Below are 19,016 nucleotides of genomic sequence, written 5' to 3'. Positions count from 1 at the left end.
ACACTGGTAAACAGTCTAAATAAACAACATATTGTTAGGAAAAATCAGAAGAGCAATTTACTTCTTTGAGAATATTGTTTTGTATGTTAATGTAATTTCGGTATGAAGATTTCAAAATAAGTTATATTCATCACAAACCATGTTGTGATCAAGCTGTGCATCATTAGAGTTTTCTTTTAGAAGTAGTGTGAGGTATAGTGTTATGTGCTTCTATTGCTCTGGAGCAGCAATAGCTCAAGCTATAACGGCTGTTTTAATAAAAAGAAAATGAACAACTTTATCCCTTTTTCTCAACCAGACCCCATAGGATTAGACCAGCAAATGCAAATCCTTCAAATTGATAACGCTTTATCTGAACTTCTACCAGAGTATCACTTCAACGCTTTACTGGCATTCAAAACCTGAAGCCTTTAGTAATCCCCTCCTGCTGTTAGACCCACTCCATCGCATTGAGCTTCGGGCTAGAGTCAGTGCTCGAGGGAGGCGTGATAAGACATTGCTGTAAGGGCACTGTTTCCCCCGAGTCTTCAACTCCTACCCCGACACAGCTCTGGGACACTCCTGCCAGGCGTAATACAGTTGTCCCTGCTGTGAACCCTGACAGCCCCTGTGCCAGCGCTCTGGACGCCATCCTGAGCCCGCCTGCTCTTTTCCGTCTGGCTGAGGCCGTGGCCATTTGCCGAGAACCTGCCAGTTCTGTCAAAAAACCCAGACTCTGGGATGGAAGGCTGTAGACATGAAGGCCGCGGAAAAGTTCTGGCAGCGGCCGAAAACCACCGGGAGGCTCAGGTGGAAGTGATTCAAACTGCACCAACACAAACCGCTCACCGGCACGGCCCTGTAAATAGTCTGCTAGGATACAGCTCAATGAGGCAGTAAACACATCTACACAGGGCGAAGACGCAGTGTAGCTTCTTCCTGTCTCCTCTATGTCTCTGTGTGGATTGTTTCTCTCCGAGCTACGAGCCCCCCATTCTTCAGCCCTTATCCAGGCAGCCTGGGTGAGGACCAGCACCACTTTGCCCCCCTGCTTTTGCAGCCGGTTCAGTCTTGAGTGGAGCCAGGGCACGGGGCCCAAAACGCTCAGCTCAGTCTGACTCCACAGGTCTAGAGACACGGTGAAGCCCAGAGCCAGGAGGGAAGAGCCCAGGTGACTCATCACCTCTGGCAAAGCCTGGTTGTCATCAGGTGGGTACAGCAACACCACATGACCCCCACCCACAGCACCTGAAAAAGAGGAATTTTAAAACCTTTTTTTAGAAACCGTAAAAAGTTAAATGAAACCATTGATAACATTTCATGTCTGGTAAATCTGTTAATTATGAAGCTACAGCCACGAAAAAAAGGTGAGCTTGATTTTAAAACAACTTGAAACAGCTTGCTCTGTCCAACAGCTAAACAATATTTATTTTTAATTCCTTCAGATAAGAATAATCCACAATAGCTGCAAATAGTGGCTCAAAAAATATAAATGAGGATTCAGGACATAAGAGACATTCATATATCGCTATTTTTTAAATAAAAGTTTGGAAGTACAATGTTAACAGTGGAAAGAGAATGTGGTAATAGTATAAAATAAGCTTTGTTGTACCTTTAACATCTTCGTCTTTCAACCATCTCCACATGTAGCCTAGAATATAAACAGATTTACATATTAAGGGACTTTGCTAAGGGGCTTTTAATATTATAAGATCAGCAAAACTGACCTTTCAGGACCCCTTGCATAAGATATGCCCCTAGTAAGGCCAAAGACATCAGTAGAAGTCCGATGAGGAGTGGCAAGCTCCATCTCCATCGAGATGCTGGAAAGTAAATTAATAATTGAGTTCAGAAGCCTTTGAAAAGCATAATAAAGAACTTTTAACAGACCTGAGTAAACAAGTGTGAATGTGAGATAACTTATCTACCACCTTCAAATGAAACAATGTAGCTATTTCGAACTGAGGAGAGTTAAACATTAAACACAGTTAATCTGAGTCTGGATACTAATGAATAATCTTACTTGCAAATGGACACTGTGGCTCTAAGTATGACTCGATCCCTTGTATCTTTATCTAAAAACGAGTTAAAGAGTTAAGGTTAGCACAGTGTTATGTAGTATGAGCAGTGACACATGTTTGCACATGTGGATATATATTTATTAAATCAACACAAATCACCTGAACACAAAGCAGAGGATGCGGCGAGATATTGAACGTATCTGTTTTCTGAAAAGTAAATAAGTAATACATTTTAAAAAACACATTGAAGATTCATGTTAATTATACTGCAATATTATAAAGCATATCCTACTTATAGTTAATAATAAAAGCAGGTAAACCCAAAGGATCATGGTTGTAGTTAGGATGTGCAGTGGTGGATTAAGTTATTAGATGACACAATGTAAAAATAGTACTTAACATGTATTCAAAATGTTACCGAAGTAAAAGTACATAAGCATTGTCAGAATAATGTTAGTAAAGTATCAGAAGTTAAAGTTTAGTCAGAATTTGTGTAATGCATTTATTTGCAATCAGTGTTTTTAATGATGAATGTGGTCGAGTTGGAGCTAAATTAAACCGATTTATATTCTGTTGGGTGGTTTAATATACACTATAGCTGTCAAAGAAAAGCATGAATACAGTTACAAACGTAGGGAAATAAAAGTATATTCAAACTGTACCACAAATAAGTGTGAATCCTTTTCAAAAATGAGCTTGTGACAGATTGCAAAGACAGCAACGTAATGTTTTTACCCAATATCCACTGCGTATTTTCCTCCAGCCAGTATAATTGTGCTGCAGCTCCTGTCTGAAGCCCTTCACCTCTTCACAGCAGCCCCCTGCAGGGTCCTTCTTGCACAGGCTCACCTCTGCGTTCAGCCTGCAGGGGGCCGTCACGTTCCAGATCAGCACAGAGCCTCCCCCCCTCTGCAGAGACTCCTTCAGAGACACAGACACGTTGTGCTGCATTCTTTCCAGCACATCTGAAAAAGATGGATTACTGTGAAATCATACCAATGAAAATCAATCCCATGTGACCCATCTGTAATCTGAAAGACTCTTTACCTTGTCGGTTTAGGAAAGGGCAGTATTCCTTTCGAAGCTCATTTTTCTTCCACCATACCTGTAAAGAAAGGTTTAAAATGTATATATTTTCATTATAATGTTTGTAGCTCAACTTCTCTTGCCACCTACACTTCAAATGTCAGATACCTGAAAGCACATGCATGGTGCAACAAATTTGGACGGAAGGATGATCTCTCTGTCGTCTTTGGGCTGCAAACGTAGGTAAAAAAAAAAAAGGTTAAATAGATAAACACAAACATTATTGATTATGTAACTTGCAATTGATGTGAAGGTTTAGCATGGACTAACCCACACAATAACCTCTCCAGTCTGGTGATTCTTAACCATGAGCTCATCAGTGACGTTAGAGTTTCCTCTCTGGAGGACGACGACGACATTTCTCTCATGATCAAATCGGAGTCTGGGAACTGAGAAATCAATCATTAGGATTTACAAGTGAGATGTATCACTCTACAAGTATGTACAACTATCATGTTAACAATTCATGTTTGTCTATCAAAATCTGAGACCTTGAGCCTCCCCTCCTCTTCCAAGAAAAAGCTTGGAAAAACTATGTGGAGCCCCCTGCTGAGACCCGCCTCACACCTTTAAAACCTCTATACAGCAGTTTTATATTTTACAACAGATCTTACCATCACACTTCTTTAAAGTCCTATTTAGATCCATGGAGCAAACTGAAAAAGAGAAGAAGGACTGGGTGATCAGTGGCAGTAGTAGTCTGAAATTCAGTGTGTCTTTGCTTACATGGCTGAGCATAATATTACCTTCTTCCAAACATGGGATGGTGATTTCTTCCGTTTTATTTGAACGTGAGACTCGAACTACAACGGGATTTCCCAACGTCACTTTTTCCTCTGTCAACACCAGCTGTTTTTGCTGAAAATATAAACATATGGTAAACATTAAGTATTTAAATAATTTAGTAACAACAAAAAGCACAGGGCACAGGGCGACTGTGGCTGCGAGGGGAGTGCGGTCGTCTTTCGACCAGAAGGTTGTGGGTTCGATCCCAGCCCATGCAGTCAACATGTCGATGTATCCTTGGGCAAGATACTTAACCCTGAGTTGCTCCCGATGGCATGGCCAACGGTGTGTGAATGTGCATGTTAGTGCATGTCCTAACATACACTGCTCTGTATGAATGGGTGAACGACATGTAGTATGTAAAGCGCTTTGAGGGGTCTTAAAGACTGGATAAAGCGCTATATAAGTACAGTCCATTTACCATTTACTTAACGACAAAGAGAAGTATTTAGAATTAGTTAAAGCACCCATACAACAATGAAGAAATCCTCCATTTCAAATATAAGTCCTGCGTTAAAATCCTGCTTTTAAGTGTTGAAATATTGCAAGCATCCTCTAGGATAGTTTTTTAGTAAATCTAGTTACTTTCCACCATTGGAGACTTGTTAATTAATTATTCAACCACAGAAACAATAACTACACAGAGGTAATTCTGCCTAACATATACCTTATGCTTGGGTCGTTGGGAAGAAGCTTGATCTAAACCAGAGGAGCTTGGTTTAAACCGGAGTGTCTTGCAAAAGTCCATGGAGCCTGGAGAGCTGAAACATACTATCACCGTTGCTGTAACACAGAAAGTACAGAAGATGAGTTTGCTAAGTAATTACATTGGAAAAAAGGAAAATCCATGTGAAAATAGAATACCGTGTGTGTGTGTGTGTGTGTGTGTGTGTGTGTGTGTGTGTGTGTGTGTGTGTGTGTGTGTGTGTGTGTGTGTGTGTGTGTGTGTGTGTGTGTGTGTGTGTGTGTGTGTGTGTATGTATTGCTCTATACCTCTCGGCTCTGGAACTGTGCCACTTCCTTCTGCCGTTTGATTCGTGTTAGACAACTCCACTTCATCACTGTGGTCTCCAGACTGATCAGAAGCCTCTTTTACTAAATCAACTTCTGCAACAACATTGACAGTCAGTACTTCAATGGAGAACACATTGTTATAAAGCCAAGATAAACAACTATGATAACAATGCATGGAACAGTAAGCTGTTAAGAGAACAGCAGTGCCAACAAAACATTGAATGTGATAAGGAATTCAAGGTATGTCACCCGAGCTGACAGTCAAAAGATTTATAACAAAGATACCTTGTACTGTGATGAGGACTTGCAGGCCTGGTTCACAGTCTGTGGCTGAACAGCACAGAATCACTTTAAGCTGCACATTTGTAACATCGATAGTGCCATCTTGATTGGTCATAAATCGAAGGTCTGTGGAAAGAAGACATTCTGCTTTAGACAAACACTGAGGGTATTACTGGCATATGGGATGCATTTGTGTTGATAGTTATCTTACCCGAGCTCACAGTGCAGTCAATTAATCCCTGAGGAAAGACAAGTGAATTTTAAGAATGACGCTTGCCAACAATGACGCAACCATTTTGAGTTGCGTAAATGTCCAAAGTGCTAAAAGAGATAGTCTGATCCTTTATTAAAAACAGCACTACAACTACTATTAGACTGCAATAAATGTAAGGTCTCTATACATATTAGAACATACAAAAAGGTGAACAAATTAAGGTAAAATTGTAATTGTGTCTCATGCTCCCATTCAGTGATGACTGGGAGCAACATCAGTTTTAGTGTAAGACATTGATAAGTATGTTACCAGTATACCTTACATTACATAAGTACAATTTTACTAAGAAATAGGCCGTTTTCCCAGCATAAATGTTGGGTTGTGCTACAAATAACATAAATGATTGCTCCGCTTTTTAAAGTTTCCCAGTAGGCCTAAGCCATGAAAGTGAACCAGTATACCAGGAATGGAATTTATCCTTCAGTGATTTTATCATTTTCCCCATTGATATACCCACTGTCAAGTGCCAAAATAACTTTCAATAAAGGTGGGGTAGGTACATTTGAGAAACCGGCTCGAGATCGCTAGAATTTGAAAATACAAAACCGGAGAAAATCTGCCACTTCCTTATAGAGCCCCTCCTCCAACACACACGAACCCGCACATGACCAATGAGGGCACGAGATAAGTTTGTGCCCCGATGGAAGGCTGACAGGCAGGTAGGCCACGGCTTCTACAGATTAAATTTTTTTATTGATTTTTTGTCAAAGCACTTAAGATATTCATTGCTATCGGGATGTTAAGAGCATTCCATGGAATATAACAAAAAGTGTATCTCGAGCCGGTTTCTGAAACTTACCTACCCCACCTTTAAATGTATTTCAGTTTGATTCTAATTTATAGTTCTACTTATGTGCTTGTAAGTGAATGTCATACTATTATATTGATTTGTAACTGTTGATTTACATCAAATGAAATTCAAAGATAATTCAAGCTACAACCCTAACAACTAAACAGCTAACAACCCTCAGAAGCCTGAAGAAAGGAAGAAGGAAATGGATCAGTGGAGTAAGGTGTCACACTCAAGCCCAATAGTAAATAAGAAATGGACATTAAACTCTGATACAACTAAAAAAACAGTAGTCCATCACAGTCACAGCAGGCTAATGTTTATAAAGTAAATCTACGTGAACTAAATACAAATGAACCTAGGCTAAAAACGATTTAATGTCCTTGGCTATTGTCTTGCAGGGAACATTATGGGAAATGTGGTTTAACAAAAGAGCAAGTAAACCAACAATAATAGGCACACTTATTATAATTTGGCGTCATGTCGTCGGTTAAGATAAATGAACTATGAAAGAAAGTATTACCTAAACACACAACATATGTCTGTTATCCGTATCGCATGTATTCATCACATCCTGATGTCAAAACCCCGATAAGAACCAATGCAATGTGTGCTACCTGTAGTAAGATAAATAAAAAGGATATCTTTGCCTTATCTTGGTTTTTCTTTGTTGGTGCGAAACAACTTGGCTGTAAGTAATGGTAATGGTAATCGAAACAAAGACAGCTGCACACACACACATCAGGAATGCAATGATCATGCACACAGAAGGATTAACAGGTTATTCATGATCCAGTATAACGCCATTCACCCGAGTATGAAAAAAACGGGATACAATTCAAAATGTTCATATTAACGCAGTCATTGTGACTTGTTACCTCGCTACAGGTGAGTTCAGGTGCGTCTCTGTCAATTATCTCCAGCGCTCTCGCGGACATGAAGAGCCAGAAGCGCATTACTGACAGCAGCCGGAGAGAAACCTGCGGCGCGCGGAGGAGCCTGGGAGCCATATTTTGGAGAGTCTCTCCCCGGCGCACGACTCCTGCTCCAGACTACACTCTCCTCATCTGTAAATGCGGAGCCCGTTATCCGTAGTTCCTCCCAGCAGCACAGCATGGCAGGGCTGATTTCTGGGAGAATCCTGTGACCGTTGCTTTCCAACGCCAAACTGTTGTGACGTTCCAAATGTGTTCCTTGTGGCCTGCCTCATGACAGCTCGTGCTGCTGGGCGTGTCGTCACCTGCTCAGGTGGGATTGAGGAAACTCGTCACATGCACACAGTGGGGGAATGTAACAAATGTAAGGGTGTATTTCAGTGTTATAGCCGACTACATAAACTTCAAATCGACTACATTTTGGAAGCATACTTTTACTTTACTGCATTATTTAGATATTAGCTATATTTTTCTAGTTACCTTTTCTACATATCTTTCTGATATGCTTATATAATAAACTACATTAGGCCTACTAATCTAACAAGTATGAACAATAACATGTTATGACATGTTTTTGTTGGTGATAAAAAACCAAATAAGATACACAGCAGTAGGCTACAATAAGCTCTTATTATTATTATTATTATGTGCAATATAGTGCCTTTTTATGTGCAATCCACATCTATTGTGCTATCATTTAGTGTAGTCATTTTAGCTTCATATATTTATTCATAATAATCTTGGTCTCTCTATTACTTGCTTTTAGAGTCGTTACATTTATTTTAGTCTTATTTGTTATTCTATTTTATTTACTGTATGTTGCACCAACGGGACAGGCACAAAATACATTTTGTTGTGCCTTAATAATGACAATGAAGTTCTTGAATGAATACATAATAATATTCCATAACACTACAATACTTTGAAGTGAGTATTTTTACTTGAAGTTTAATTTGACCTGGAGTACCTTTTGCTGATAATAGTTATTTAAAATTGTACTTTAGTAACATTTTAATTCATAACTTTTACTTCAAACCGAGTATTTTAAGATCATAGTATTTCTACTTTTACTAAGGTAAACGATCAGAGTACTTCTCCCACCACTGCATGCACAACAAGTTCTCACTGTCTGCAATTTGTAACAATATAAAGCCAAAGGCCAATCTGAAGATTTATTGAGGATTAATCATGTGTTGTTTTTGTTATCTTTAAGCATCTAACAGAAACCCCTACAGCGATAGATTGCTAGGAGGTGAAATGGTTCCCCATACTGTACAAATAGTCAGTCAATCCACATTGTCTGTGTTAAGAACTGAACCTGTCATCTTTTAGTAACAGGGTTAGTACCTTTGCAACCAAGTTATGGATGAAGGGGCCATTGTATACATGTTTTCAGTTTGAGTGCTAACGTTTAATCATTAATCTGTATCAAAGTGAATATGTCAGTTGTCCACTGTTGTAGATTTTAATTTGTATTTCTTCTTATCTGCTGTACGATATGGAGCTCTACCACCTGTGTTAACTCTATGCATCTAGTCCAGTAGCTCAGCAACAATACAATGCAAAGCCACTTTGCATCTTGTAAATGCATTTGGCTGATAACGAGATGGCCATAAGCCAAAGGTACACATTACAGCGCTGCGGTTCAGCTCTTGATTTTATGTCCGAGAGCTATCGCCAGTTGGAGTGATCCAATCATATATACTTTAAATAACATTTGTTACTCTAAAATAGTTATTCTTTCTTCTATTATGGTTATTTTTGTGCAACTTAACCCAGCTTTGTTACTTTGTGTGATGTACACTTTTTAGCCTTGGATACTTGGTTCAGTATCCACATCAGATCAAATGACTCAACCCTAAGCTGTGCTGAACTTGTTTTGGCAGTAGTAGGTGTTTTCTAGAGTTGATTTTTCTGAAAATAACAATGAACTTCCTCAGTTATTCTGTCAAGGAGATGTGTCAGCCTCAGAATACCGCAGTTTGGCAATGTTTTGTTCAGTGGATTAAGAAAAAACAGGAACCTTACAAAAAAAGGCACTGAATGCTGAAAAACTCATTTCTGTAATACAAAAGCACTTTTATCACAGTTATTTTTTGGCAAAAGTCATCTCTTTCATATATATATATAAATAGCATTTTTATTATCTACCAGACATAATGTTCCAACGCAAACAGTGTTGAACTAATACTTCTGTATGTGGAGTCGAAATGTTTGCTGAATAGAGAAGTGCTGTATGCCTATGTGAAAAAAACAAAGAAAACATTGACAGATTCAGAGTTTGTTTTTGGAATGTAATGTGTGCACATATTTAATAATAGGTCTCTACTATACTAACAGCAATAACTGTGGTACATGAAAACTGAATTAAGTGACAAATGTTGGAGCACACTTCAGTAGATACCCTAAATGTTTCCACCTGTTGCACTCTTTCCAACTGTAACCGCTTTGGCTCAGAAACCTATGCAAATTTGTCAGTTCCTGTATTGTGCATTTATTTGTAAGTGAGGTGTATTTTGCAAATATGTTCTTACTGGTAAGCATATTTACATAGAGTAGATAGGACAGGTGTTGACTAAAGAAGCATAACGAGCATCTGTTAGAGGCAACATGCAGGAGACAGGACGGAGTATTTACCTCATCTTAATATACAAAGCAATAGGTGGGCAGGTCGCATTTAGTAAAGTCAAGTAAAAAGAAAGTAAAATAATAAATGTTTGAATGATTGGCCCTGGCAGTGCAACACCAATCCTCTGGGTCTCATGTATACCTATCATGTTTCCAGCAGAACAAGAGTCTGTCCACATCAGACATGTGAAACCTGAGATTAAAGTTTCTCTGCTCACCATGGCAACACGCGGAGAGGCTCGTGCTCTTGTACAGTTCCTGACCTTGCCATGTTGGCTGCAAGTGGCAACTTGAGCCTGCTCTGGGTCTTATCTGAAATTATTTTGAGTGATGACGTGTCACTCGGCCCTTGCGTTTTCTTTCCTTGCGTCTGAGGCAGCAGTGTCTCCAGTCTTTTTGCTAGCTGCCGTGCGAGCCATACTGACTGCACTTTAGCCAGGAGTCTGTGCAAGCAGTTCCACCTCAATTTTCCAGTTCTCTTCTGTCTTTTCGTCCCCCCCAGCTCCTGTACAAAGCCCCTGAAATCCTGGGGTAAGCAGAACCGAGGGACACCTCTGAAGGCCTTTGGGATGTCCCTGCTGTGGCAGAGGCCCTGGAAGTAGACAAGGGCCACTCCTTGACTTTTGCACTCCTGCAGCGCCCCCTCTAGGCAGGCCAGAGCAGCCGCAAATACTGGTGCGATCACTGTGGAGGGCTCAGTCTGTGTATACCAGTCTTTATCATCACACTCTTTCTTAACTGCAGCTTTCTCTCTTTTGCATTTTCCCAGTCTTCCTCCACTTACTTCTTCCACTTCCTCTCTCATGTTTCTTTTACTTCTTTGCACGTTTGCCCTCTCCTCCCTCCACTTCTCATAGGTCTCCGTGGCTTCAGGACTCCAAATAATCAGCACTTTTCCTTGAGCCTCCCGCATGGCTTCCCACTGCCCGTACAGCCAGGGAAGGGGACCCAGATCAGCCACTCCCGTCCCAGGCTCAGTCCCGTTTTTCGTTTGTGAGCTTTGGGCCCACAAAGCCATGTGCACAGAGGCACTTAGCTCCCCCTGCAGGATTGAGGCTAACGCACACACAGCAGAGACGTGGGCCGACTGCTCTGATGAGCACACAAGTAACACTGGTTCCCGAATACACAGCCAACCTAGGGATATGGGAAAAACAGGGGAGAAAAGGAAGATGTTCTGAATAATTTGTTAATTCAATTTCACATCAGACTGCACATGTACCACAGTTGCCATCAGGTTCCAATCACACAAATAAATCGAGGCAGTACAACAGTATGATTAAAATGATTATACATGCAACCAATCAAAGGCACAGAGGGAATTGAACCAACCTGCTGCTCCACTTTTGTTGAGACGGTGGATAAACATTCCCAGTAAAGCAACAATAACCACGGATACCAAAGCTGCCACAGCATACACGCCACATCTGTCAGGCGAGTCTGTAGAAATAGAAAATGACATTTATTTACTTTACAAAAGTACACATAGCAGTGCATTTGCGCTCGTGTGCATGTTGAGGACACTCACAGTCCGGGCACAGAATTCTTCTTCCAAGTAGAGCAGGATGTGACTGCCACACCTGCAGAACAAGCTAATTGTTAGAGGGAGATGAGAGAGAAAGGTCACGCAGCGCGTCAAGAAAGACCTTTACCGTGCATGCACATGATTTTACCTGCACACATGGCTTCTCAGCAAGGAGAAGAAGAGGCACATGTATCCTTGTTTTAGTTGTATACGCTTCCTGTAAAATAGATAAGAAGAGTCAGATATTTACTTAAATTAACATTATATACCATCTTTCTCACAATGTACGTATGCTTACAATTGTCCCTGAGTGGACCTGCCCCATTGGTGCACACTCCCTCTCATTAAGGACACAGAGTTGAGCGGAAAAGCTTGCAGGAGCTAAAGAGGTGATAAACAAAACCACACTCTGCCTGCCTGGTCCCATATACACCTCCCATGAAGACATACCTGTAAAGGACAAGGAGAGGGACACAGACAGTTCAAATTCAAAGATCAGCGATAAGCAACATGTTTGTTTTCCTGTTTGACTCACCAGCCTCGAAGCGGCAATAGATTTCTTGACTGCCTTGTAGGGACAACTGCACAAACACAAAACAAACGTGTGAATCTACATCTAAAAGGTAGGCGACTGAACAGAGGTTAATGCAATTTGGCTAAATCTCACCTGCAGACACATCTGAGGGTGTTTGTCCACTGCAGATGTGTTGTATATCTGTTGGGGAGACAGTGTTTCTTTGAAGCTTCATTTAATTAAATCAGGAATGTATTACTAATACCAACAGCAGTCAAGCCAAACATACCAGGTTTCGCCCATCTTTCCTATCCTCCAGTGTGGAGTTGAGCACAGGAGTGCAGAGTTTTTCATTTTGCCTCCAGCAGAGGGAGGCAGAGATGTTCAGGTCACTGGCAGGACACTCGGAGCGCCATTTCAAACTTGACTCGTACAGTGAGACCTCAGAGGAGAGCCACACATCCCTGACATCTATACAAACAATGTGGACACAGATGTTTATGAATTTATGACTCCAAGTGGCGATCGTGGATAAAGCTAACTGGATATTAATGTACGAACATATATAAAAGAAAACGGTATCAAAGTAAACAGTATCAAACTAATATATGAAAGAATAACAAAGTCATTGTTGTGAGTTAATCAATAACAAAACAATGGTACAAATAAAATTCCCTTATGGATGTTTTTGATCAAATCTGACTGAATCATCGTCACACTCACCTGTGTGGCTCTTATTCTGAAATGGGCACTTTTTATGACGCCGGGCATCCGTATGTGTGTAAAAGACCTGTTAACACAGACAATGTACAGGTATAAAAAAACAGACTTATTTGGCTAAGTAATAACTTTGCATGTATGAACACATGGAGCTGAAATACCTGCACACACACACAAGGCAGCAGGTAACGGAAGTTAAGAAGACCTGATCGAGACTCGGATGGATCAATCTTAAAGGAAAAAAAAATGCTTACTTTCTTTTGTGTGTAGAAACAAAATAACACACATGCAGATACATGTGCCTCTGATACTCACAGTGATTGGGGAGAAAGCCGAGTCCATACAATTTCCATTTTGTTGGTAACACCATCTAGCTTTGACTTTGCCTCCAGGCTCCACCGTCACCAAGATGGATTTAGACGACTGGTTCACAGACAGATCAAAGTCTGGGATGGGATCTAAGTCACACAGAAATAAATAATATACAGGATGTAATCATCAGTGTCGACAAGAAAAAACATTTAGACGTGTGATGCACTGAAGGAAAAACGATGACATTTGAAAAAAGCAAATGCAGACGATTCGGTTCCTCATAGAAGAAGGGGTATGCAAATCTAATACAGTTATCGTGATACATTTTTGCCCGCATCTGCGTGAATATTATCAGGTTAACTGTGGTTTACACCATCATCATCATCATCATCATCATCATCATCATCATCATCATCATCATCAGAAACAAGATAATACAGTTTGCCAACAATAAATGTAATGCCTTCAGTCGAGTTCACATTCTTGTAAAATCTATACCAAAAAGAGTTTGAGCTGTTGCTGGTGGTGACCAACGACACTTCTTCAGACACTTTATTTATTGATTGTTTTACTTTTAATTGATCAGAGAAAGAATGTGACACACCCAACTCATTTCCTTTGAGGTTGAACAAGGGAGAGTTTATCGACAAAAGCAAACAAAGATCAATTGTAGCAGAAAGAAAAGAAAAACAAATAAAAATTGTTGAAAATTGAGATTAAAAAAATGAAACGCCCAAATTGCTTAATAATATATAATCGTTAGGATAAAGAAAGCTATAATATGGCATTCAATAAAGACCACTAGAACAATGTGGTTGGATGGGAAATAGGATGACATTCAACATTTATATTGCCCTCAGGAAATAAATGGGGGATCTTTGCCGGTGCACAGTGATACAAAATAGATGTCCAGGTCTCAGTAGATTTGAATCTTAATTTTTGAACTAAAAGAGATAAATCCTTATTACATTACCTGGTATTGTGTAGCTGACACTGCAGCTGGTTGATGATGTTTTGTATGACACAGTAACAACACTATTTGCTGAATCTTGGACACAATCATATACCAGTTCCCACTAAAAAAGATAACAAACACCATCATCATCAGAATTGCATTCACAACGACATGTGTGAGTATACTTGAAAATGAATCTTACCAGATCCAATTGGGCTATGCTGTGTGGCTGTGAGACACTACTTCCACACTTGACTCTTTCTTCATGCGGTTTCCTTTGCTTTTTTTTGCACTATGTAAGAAAGATAGAAAAAGAGACATGTTACCTTTGTGTTCCCCCTTCTTGAACAACTGTAAACGGTGGGCTCATATTGACATATTACATGTGTGCAGAGTTTGGGGCAGGTGTAAAATATCCAACCTTTGTCCCTTTTTGTATAGGCCTGATTATTTCCTCAGATGATGAACGACGAATTTCAATTGTCGAGGCATTACAAAGGTCTGGAAGAAAACAGACTTTGTTCAGACAATGACAGCTTCAGAGATCTTAAAATATAAAGCAATTGAGATAACAAAATGGACTTTGCATCTATGGTTACCATCAGTCTTTATCCAGACATGAACAATGACACATCCAGAGTTACCCCCCTCAGAATCCTTGGACATGGCTGGGGTCAGTTTCACAGGGCAGTGTCCCACAACATCATCTGTCCAGACAAGAGAAGAGCATTAGTACAGCAAGAGACCCTGTGGCTACTGACACTGATGCTTTTATTGGGATGAGACTCTGATAATAAAACGTACCATGTTCAGGTCCTCCTTGATATTCCTGTATGTAAATTAGGGACAAGAGAAATACATAATTGCCAAAACTGCTTAGGGATTCACCCTTTCACCAACACTGCATTTAACTTTATCGTGAAAAGAAGATTCATGCCCTTCACTTCATATGTAAAAAATAATGAAATAGTTATTTGTTATTAAACTCACCCGACATGTTATGTTGGCACAGTCCAGCGGCAGTGGAGCCACTACGACGGATATAAGAGCCAGTGCGGTGGTGAAGCGACTCTTAAACATACCGCACATTTAAAGTAGGAAATGTTCGCATATTTTGTAAGTAATAAGTCACAATGTTGTGTCCTCACAAAGCTGTAGTTTCCCCGCTGGTTGGTCCATGTGTCAGGTTTCTGCTAGTGATCTGTGCCACAAGGAGCACACTGCTGTGTTCAGGTACTGCCAAGAAAGACATAAATCTTGAGGACGTTAAAAAAACCATTTTGCATAAATATGGTCGTGGCCTCAATTCCGCCTCACTATCAAGTCTCAGGTGGCGAAACCAAGCCCACTTTTGATCTGTCTCTCACCCACACCCAGGGGCGCCAAGGGGGTGAAAAGTTAGGACGATTCTAAGGGCCCGTGACTGACAGGGGCCCCAAAATGTTTAGAACATTAAGAAAAAAGATGTAAGTAACCTTTCATCAATCCTCAATAATTAACATTAATAGAACGTTATGTTGATAAATTACTCACTAAACTTACGATTCATTTAACTTATTTTCTTCCAAAAGTTAATTACCCAAAGCCTCTGTACACCCCCTTCTATTTACATGTAATGGTTTTGTCCTGCCTCCAAACGCATTGTGGCACTGGCAGAGAGTGAAAGCATTATGAGGAGGGATGCTAGTACTTAGCCTACGTAAGTGTGTTGTACTATGGTTGTACCATGTCTCAACGGCTCAAAAAGTCAGGCTGTAAGAAAAGAAGAGAAAGGAGAGAAAGACAAGAGAGAGGGACTAAAGGGCGACAGTATGTCACCCAGTTTTTCACAAGAAAAGGTGGGTGTGGTCCATCAGTGGTGGAAATTAGTCTGTTAGCTAAGGTTTTTTTGTTTACTAAGCTGACATTAAGTACTGTTAATATCTTTACAGAAAATTCAGAGGTCTTTCATTTCACTGCTCTTTTAGCTGACATTTAAAGGTATGGTAGGTAATTCACTTCAGAAACACTTTTTGTTATATTCCATGGAATGCTCTTAACGTCCCGATAGCAATGAATCTATGAAATGCTTTGACAATAAATACATACAAAAATGTCATCTGTGGAAGCCGGCCCGTGGCGCTGTAAAAAGCACGACCAATCATCTGAGCTGGCCCGGCAAAAATGACTGGATGATGGCCTACCTGCCTGTCAGCCTTCCATCTGTGCACAAACTGATCTCGTGCCCTCATTGGTCATGTGCGCGTTCGTGTGTGTTGGAGGAGGGGCTCTGTAAGGAACTCTGAAGGAAGGGGCAGATTTTTTTCGGTTGTGTACTTTCAAATTCTAGCGCACTCGAGCTGGTTTCTCCATTCGTACCTACCTACCTTTTAATAAATGCAGGCACATTTTTAGCGCATATTCATACTAAATCAGTTGTCCCTCCCCCTGGTGCCATCTTTAGGCTCAGCAGCCCTGTCCCCCCATAATGCTGAACCTGAACCAGCTTTTCTTCCAACTGAAGGAGGTGAGCAGCATTGTGTTGAATGACATGCCACTTAACATATCTGAAGGGAGACTGGAATACAAAATATATATATATATATAACAAAAAGCTAACATCTAATTTAAATTATACATTTCAAACAGTATTTTCCCACACAGCCAGTGATCGATATAAAACAAACTGCTTTTAGTCTATTTAGGATGATGGACAGTTTGAAGCATTGAGTGATCAGTCTGTATTTTGGTTATGATATTAATACTAATGTTATTATATTAAAGCAGGGGTGGGGAACCTCCGGCCCCCGGGCCGTATACGGACCGCTAGACCAGGGGTAGCCAACACGGTGCCCGCGGGCACTTAGTCGCCCGCAGGGGCAACGTGAGTCGCCCGCGGGGCAACGTGAGTAAAAATAGCTCGCCAAGCAAATCCAAAATGTATAAAATACACAAAACAAAAAAGGAAATGTAATTAAAAGAATATACCCTATGCATAAACGAAACCTAAATCATAGCGAACTCTATCTACTTACTACAACTCTATATATAACACTCCTCCTCCCCCACCCCCACAATGAATATCGACCAATCACGTTCTTGCTTGATTTGCGGAACCAGCGTTGCAGTCGGGAAGAAAAGCAATGTGGCAACTCCCCGCTGATTTTCCTTTTGGCAGAATCTACACAACACATCAGCCCCATTGAACACAGCCTATCATGAGGGGCAGAGTTTTACTGTGTGTGTTGCAACTTGCATATATATTTATTCCACTTGACGCACACACACGCATGGTGTAATTTCCACTGGGGACAGGGGGGACATGTCCCCCGCTCGTTTCGATACTCTGGTTGTGTCCCCGCACTTTACAAATATGTTTATTATTTTTTTTTAACGCAAGCCGTCATCGCCACGGAGGAGCACACAGCCTCTGTGAGCGAGAGAGAGAGAGAGAGCTAGGTAGAGCACACCTTTGTCTATTTAATATAGATAAAGTAAGAAATCATTCCAATGTGTACTATAGTACAGTAAAACGGTTTAAAAGGGGAGTGATTAGTAAAATATGCATAAAGAAAAAGAAAGAATGCTAACTAACATAAGATAAGAATAAACACGTTTAAATGATTTGTTATTGGTTGTGATCATATTCTAAAGATGATTGGATTATTAAAAAGTATACAGCTTCCTTTCAGTGTTGAGAGCTGTATCCATACATTCATGTTGTGCTCAAAGTGCACCAGATTGATGCATTTAACTTCAACATTTTAAAAAACATCTTCCTGGGGGAGCTTGCCCCCGGACCCCCCTAGAGGATGTGAGGTCCACCCCCAAATAAAGCAGGTTAAAATAATTAAATTGCATACATGTTCTTTTAGTAAACACTGAAACGGGTCCCACAGACCCAAACAGCACACAAAGGTTAAAGGTAGCATATAATAATGTTAAAATGTGCTAAATATATACACTGCAAAAAACAAAAAAGAGGAGTAAAAGTAGCCCCTGGCTTGTTTTATTTTTTGAAAGTAGCCCTCAACCTAAAAAAGGTTGGTGACCCCTGCGCTAGACCATTTGGTACGGCCCTCGAGGTAATTTATAAACAAAGTGGCCTGTGCCTGGTGGTGGGGCCCAACATCCCTGGCGGCGCCCCTGCCCACACCTACACAAACCAAACGGCAGAATTCCCCTGCAGACCTTAAAGTAATAATAGTATACAATACCCCCCATACACCCCTACCTTCATTTATGCACAGTGCCTAAAATAAGTGTCAAGAATCCATACCAAAATATATTTCTTATAGAGAATGTATGTTTGTATATACTTATATGTCAGAGGTGGCAAGTAACTAAGTACATTTACTCAAGTACTGTACTTATGTACATTTTTAGATATTTAATGTCACTACATTTCAAAGGTAGGCTATATCGTGTACATTTACATATATTTTGTACCATTAGTAACTTTACATATTTGGATTAATGATGTGAAATATAAACAACCCTTAAATCAGACTTTAGTTACTGGAGTAAATTCACAAGCTACCTGCAGTATTCAAAGTAATTAAAACTAGCCGCACCTTTACCAGCTTTGATTAAAACACTAGTGCATCAATAATTATAATCAAAACATATAATTATTCTGGAATTTACCAATGTGCATAATAAGTACTTTTACTTTTGGTTCTCTAAGTATAGTTTGATGCTTATACTGTTCTTTTACTTGAGTAACATTTTGAATGCAGGACTTTTACTTGTAACAGAGTATTCCTACACTGGTACTTTTTTACTCAAGTAGCCTAGAAGATCTGAGTACTTCTCCCACCTCTGTCACTGGGGCAACCAATACGTTATAGAAGTCACATCATTAGTTTGTCTGTAATTTAAATTGATTAGACATACTCCTGTATATGAAAATAAGTCAGTATTGACAAAGCCCTACACCACGAACACAAATGAGCACACAACCAACGGTGAGAACTCATTGTTAGGACAGGGTCAGTCACAGCAGCAAATTTGCCCAGAGCAGGCCATCGTAAAATAAAGTGCATAAAAGCTCTGGTTTAGATGATCTACTGTAGCAGCTGTGGTTTTACCTTAACTATCTTGTTTGTGCATACACTCTCAAATGAACCGCATAAAAAACACACAGAAGTCCAGTGTGTGTTTGAGTGGAGCAGTTTGTTTTACGGAAAGCCAAAACAGGGCATTTGGTAGATAAC

At 40.2% G+C, this 19,016-nt stretch overlaps 2 protein-coding genes across 4 annotated transcripts; both read right to left on the bottom strand.

The window, feature by feature from the left end:
* Positions 1–331: 331 nt before the first annotated feature.
* Positions 332–7,493, bottom strand: LOC117449643 (interleukin-17 receptor C). Of its 3 annotated transcripts, none has more exons than XM_034087432.1 (16): positions 7,111–7,493; positions 5,380–5,407; positions 5,172–5,294; positions 4,866–4,979; positions 4,540–4,655; positions 3,833–3,944; positions 3,701–3,742; positions 3,357–3,475; positions 3,195–3,257; positions 3,048–3,105; positions 2,736–2,965; positions 2,160–2,207; positions 2,003–2,054; positions 1,707–1,802; positions 1,592–1,630; positions 332–1,227 (listed from the first exon to the last, which is right to left on the bottom strand). In XM_034087432.1, exons 1-16 carry the CDS (start codon positions 7,240–7,242, stop codon positions 431–433), a joined length of 2,169 nt encoding a protein of 722 aa, XP_033943323.1. In that variant the 5' UTR covers positions 7,243–7,493; the 3' UTR covers positions 332–430. The 3 variants fall into 3 exon arrangements, with proteins under 3 accessions (XP_033943323.1, XP_033943322.1, XP_033943321.1); XM_034087431.1 differs by having other exon boundaries at positions 3,363–3,475; XM_034087430.1 differs by having other exon boundaries at positions 4,866–4,976.
* A 1,732-nt stretch (positions 7,494–9,225) lies between these two features.
* Positions 9,226–15,209, bottom strand: LOC117448864 (interleukin-17 receptor E). The gene is made up of 17 exons (XM_034086156.2): positions 14,812–15,209; positions 14,626–14,650; positions 14,421–14,528; positions 14,243–14,322; positions 14,024–14,113; positions 13,840–13,942; positions 12,870–13,012; positions 12,716–12,784; positions 12,558–12,624; positions 12,124–12,305; positions 11,988–12,035; positions 11,856–11,901; positions 11,619–11,770; positions 11,469–11,537; positions 11,324–11,375; positions 11,128–11,235; positions 9,226–10,932 (listed from the first exon to the last, which is right to left on the bottom strand). The coding sequence occupies exons 1-17, from the start codon at positions 14,908–14,910 to the stop codon at positions 10,010–10,012; spliced, it is 2,364 nt and encodes a 787-aa protein (XP_033942047.1). The 5' UTR covers positions 14,911–15,209; the 3' UTR covers positions 9,226–10,009.
* Between the last annotated feature and the right edge of the window lie 3,807 nt (positions 15,210–19,016).

This window comes from Pseudochaenichthys georgianus, chromosome 7, assembly GCF_902827115.2.
Source record: "Pseudochaenichthys georgianus chromosome 7, fPseGeo1.2, whole genome shotgun sequence".
Classification (NCBI taxonomy): domain Eukaryota; kingdom Metazoa; phylum Chordata; class Actinopteri; order Perciformes; family Channichthyidae; genus Pseudochaenichthys; species Pseudochaenichthys georgianus.
This window is presented reverse-complemented; position numbering and strand designations above follow the sequence as displayed.